The sequence below is a fragment of the Lepidochelys kempii genome, chromosome 3 (genome assembly GCF_965140285.1).
Source record: "Lepidochelys kempii isolate rLepKem1 chromosome 3, rLepKem1.hap1, whole genome shotgun sequence".
Lineage (NCBI taxonomy): Eukaryota > Metazoa > Chordata > Testudines > Cheloniidae > Lepidochelys > Lepidochelys kempii.
Window position 1 is genome coordinate 68,110,335 of NC_136382.1, and position 4,912 is coordinate 68,115,246.

Consider the following 4,912-nt stretch of genomic DNA (forward strand, 5'->3'; position numbering starts at 1 on the left):
CCTCTGTATTCAGCTTAATTATAACTGGTGCAGCAAAGTCACTTTTAAAAGCCTTCCTGGGAATCTAGAGCTGCCTACTGCAGCTGTTGCTAATGTAACACACTCAGCGCCTGGAGGTGGTGCTGCATCCCATCTAGTGGCACTGAGACCACTTAGGTTAATGAATCTGCTATAGCCTTAGCTAAGGGCTCATGGCTTTTAGCTCATGCAGTGGAGACTCGTACACTAAGCTCCAGAGGTCTCAGGTTCGATTCCAACAACTGGGGTCTCTCGGTATTCCACTAAGAGCAAAGTCAGTCCTGCACATCATGAATACCCAGAATTCTCACTGACCCCAGTGGGCTTGAGATGGGAAAGGAATACGGAGTAAGGTCTGCAATCTGCAATTGTCATTTGAACTTTTTCAAAATAAAAAACTAAAGGTTTTGTTTCAAAATAGGATCTTTTGAGATTTCTTGGTGCTTGTCATCTCACTGGCTTGTGTGACAGTAAGAAGTTGATGTAACCCTCAAAGCAAATGCATATGCTTTTTGTCTCTCTCCTCCAAAGGCATGCACAGTAGGATATGGCAAATGTCAGCAGTAATTACACAAAACTGCATAGCCTCTTAGCAACACTAATGTACTATGTGATGCTGAATGTGTGTTATGAAACTTTAAACATTTGTTTGAAAGCTGCTTATTATGCAATAATCTGGGTATTTTTTTTAAATGTGCTGTTTCCAGGATATTAAAGACAGACATGTGAATATGAAAAATGAATTGAAATCTATGAAAAGCTAGTAAGCATTAGTTGAAATGGGCTTTTGTTTTAAACAAGATATGCAGGAGTAATGTGTTTTAAGACCGCAATTAAAGTAACAGGATAGATTTTCTCTACTCATAATGGTTTGGAATTTGACTTGCAAAGAAAGAAAAGAACTGGATCCTAAGAGGATGTAAATTGGCATAGATTTACTGAAGTGAATGGAGCTACACCAGTTTATACCTGCTGAGTATGTAGCCCAAAAGTGTTCTTTGGGACTAAGCAGTAGCGGGAAAACTGAAGAGCAGTGAGGGAGAAATGGAAGTTACCAACATTCTTGTTTGAGGCAGTAACATTAAAAGACTAGGTTTTTTACAGAAGAAAAGTTGGATTTTTCTACATTGATTAACTGATATAATTTTTATCTTCTAGGAACACTGGATGTTCTGAGCAGAAGGAAAAACTGGATGTTCTGAGCTGATCTAGCGAAAATGGGACAAATAATTTGACATCTGAAGCTTTTCTCAAATGGAGGAATTTTGAACAGGAGCCATTAACATCTAGAAGTGGCAGCCTTTTTCTCTGTGCATCCTGGGGCGGGGGGAGGGGGGAATGAATTTCACAAACTGCACAACAGAAGCCAGCGTGGCTGTCAAACCCAAAACGGTCACCGAAAAGATGCTTGTTACCCTGACCTTGGCCTTAATCACAATTTTGACTATGCTGCTGAACTCTGCTGTAATTACAGCAATTGGCACCACCAAGAAACTACACCAGCCTGCAAATTACTTAATATGTTCCCTAGCTGTGACAGATCTGCTTGTTGCTCTTTTAGTCATGCCCTTGAGCATTACATACATAGTGATGGATACGTGGACTCTGGGATACTTCATCTGTGAGATATGGCTTAGCGTTGACATGACCTGCTGCACGTGTTCAATTCTTCATCTTTGTGTCATTGCACTGGATAGATACTGGGCAATCACAGATGCTATTGAATACGCCAGGAAAAGAACGGCAAAAAGGGCCGGGCTTATGATAGTCACTGTATGGACTATATCCATTTTCATTTCGATGCCACCTTTGTTTTGGAGAAATCATCACAGCGTCACTATTCCCAGCGAGTGTCGCATTCAACACGATCACGTGATCTACACTATTTACTCCACTTTTGGGGCATTTTATATCCCCTTGATGCTAATACTGATCCTCTATTACAGAATTTACCATGCTGCAAAGAGCCTATACCAAAAACGGGGGTCAAGCCGCCACCTAAGCAACAGGAGCACGGACAGCCAAAATTCTTTTGCCAGTTGTAAGCTCACGCAGACATTCTGCGTGTCAGACTTCTCGACATCTGACCCAACCACGGAATTTGATAAAATACATGCATCAGTGAGAATTCCTCCTATTGATAATGACCTGGAGCTGGCTGGTGACCGTCAGCAGATTTCCAGTACACGGGAACGAAAGGCTGCTCGCATCCTGGGACTGATCTTAGGGGCTTTCATCTTGTCGTGGTTGCCATTTTTCATTAAGGAGCTTATTGTGGGCCTGAGTGTTCGCACGGTGTCTGCAGAAGTAGCTGACTTTTTGACATGGCTTGGCTATGTCAACTCCCTTATCAACCCTCTGCTGTACACTAGTTTTAATGACGATTTTAAGCTGGCCTTTAAAAAGCTTATTCGGTGTTGGGAAAATTCTTAAAAGCACCTAAAGGTAGATATAACATGATGCCCTGGCCTTAAGAATGAGTAAAATGAGCTGAATTTGGCAACATTTTGCTTGGTAAAGGGGATTTTTGTGTTTGTCTTTATGCTTGACTTCTCTTTGGCCTGTAACTTGTTTTGCTGTTTTCTACCTCTCATGTTATTATGGTACATAGTTTCAAACACATTTTATTATATTGAGGCACAGAATTCTTGAGAAAATAAACCAAAAACCCCAGTTATCCATTCATTTTTAAAATATCTTATTTAAGCAACAATTTAAAAAATACATATTTATAAAACAAATGGTTGATTTAACTTGCACTATGACATGGAGGTTTAAAATCTATATCCATATAAGTACTTACCTGGTTAAGAATAAACTCAGCTCTTGATCATGTCACTTAATGAGTGCAAAGTGAGCTGTAAACCTGCAATGTGGTATTCAGAGAAAACCAGTTATTTTCCTTCTGAATGGTAATTTTCATCTTAGTTTATTCCCAAATAAACCTACTCAGAACACATTCTGCTCTCCTTACACAACTGCTAATCTGGAGTAAATCCAGATAACAGAGCAATACTTGGCTCATTCCTTCTAAAAAAGGAGCCTGGCATATACTCAAAGAAAACGTTTTGTTTTAGTTGGTGCCTCTTTAAAGTCACACAGCTAGATTCACACAGCTAGGGAACCCAGCTACAGAACTGGTCCTTATTATTGAAAGTGCTTCCTGTGTGGGCAAAAGAGTGGAGACGCTGACTGCCATCTATTTTATTGTCAGAAGCCCTTGTCTTCCGGGCCAGGGTCCCCACAACATGGAGACACCAGAACATCTGCATTCTCTTTCCTTTTCTGAATCACTTTAGGCATTGTGGGGCACAGGAGACATGTATATAGCAATCTTCTGAGCCATGACCATATCTGTGGCTACTGCTTCCTAATTCCCTCCATCGGGAATAGAACCCTGGAACCCTTGTATTGTTCCCAGGAGCAAAGAGGCCAAAACAGCCAATAATCTACTCAAATACTTTGGGATACAGACAACACTATCTATCACTTGTCTGCTTAGCTAGCCTGCTTGGACGTCCAGCTTTCCTTTTACATGCAGGGCTCAAAGGGACAATAGGCTGTTCTCCACCCATAGGCAGAGAAGGTATAAGTTCCCTCAGGAAGTGGGAAGTACCAGACCCTCCCCTGTTTGTCGATACAAACCACTGCCAAGGTATTGTTGGCCATAGCTAGCACAGCCTGGCTGACAAGGTTGGGCACTAATGCCATTAAGGCATATCTGGCTGCTCTGAACTTGAAACAATGGTTACATTGCTGGAACTCCCTTCTTGTCCTATATGGACTTGGTCCCCTTGAGGATGGCACTGGTTGTCACCACAATGCTCTCTGACTCTGAAACTTCTCCTGCAGCTGCCAAAGCAGGGATCTGGAACCTTTTTGGCACTGGCATCAGGGAGTCAGATGACTATTTCTGGATTTCACTCCTTCCTGGCAGGGCAGGGGTGCTAATCACATGGCCCTGTGCCAAGGGGGCCAATGTGTCCACTGTTTGTCCCTAGGGCTCACACATCAAAGAAGGGTGCTCAATGCTTTACATGCAGATGGGCTCCAGAGGTGGCCCTTTGACAGAGGCTCATGCCTTGGCCATTGTGTCCATACTCCCTCCTCTGCTGGTGTTTAGAGCTGCACCAGCTGTCTGAAGGGCCCCAGCTGGGCAGGGGTTGTGGGCACCTTACACAGCCATGCCCCTCCAGTTAGGCTTTCTACTAGAGGGAACCTTTCCAACACTGTAACACAGGGGCAAATATAGCCTGTTTTAAATTCCACACACACCCGTTCACCTCTCTTTGCCATGAGAAGGAGAGGGGAAAGGGACTGAAGTGGCTGCACTGGGGAGAGGCACTTCAACAGGAAAGAACCCAGAGCATTACCTAGCCCATTGGCATAAGAGGTTAACCTACCAGTGCTATCTACAGAATGTGAAGAGCTTTACTTCTCATGCAACAGTAATTTCTTGATATAAAGTATTAGGTGGCCTGTTCTGATACTTGTCTAAAGAGAGAAGTCGTGCTAGAGGATAGAAAATTTGCTAATCACTCTTTTCCGGCAGCTATGGTAGGTATGCAGGCGGCTTCCGAAACAGATACACAAGCTGTAAAAATTCAAGAGCTGCACAACATTCATTTCTTCTCACTGCATTCTCTTCCCTCCAGCAACTGACTGCCACAACCACTCACACTACCAATTAGTGTTGGGCTTAAGATTTTATTTAATTTTAACACTCAGATAATTAATAGTAAAAACAGATGGAAATGTAACTTTCACATTTTCCTGTTAAATAGCTGACTAGACATTTCCTAATTAAGTCATCAGCTAGCCACAGAGCTACGTTTTCTAATGAATGATGAAGACACCACATTGATGAAGACATCCTGTACATTTCCCCCCGCCC

General features: G+C 42.6%; 1 protein-coding gene across 1 annotated transcript; it reads left to right on the forward strand.

Annotated features, from left to right (window-relative positions):
* Window positions 1-1,332: 1,332 nt before the first annotated feature.
* Window positions 1,333-2,613, forward strand: HTR1E (5-hydroxytryptamine receptor 1E). The gene has a single exon (XM_073335141.2). It carries the CDS (start codon window positions 1,357-1,359, stop codon window positions 2,449-2,451), a length of 1,095 nt encoding a protein of 364 aa, XP_073191242.1. The 5' UTR covers window positions 1,333-1,356; the 3' UTR covers window positions 2,452-2,613.
* The last annotated feature ends 2,299 nt before the right edge of the window (window positions 2,614-4,912 follow it).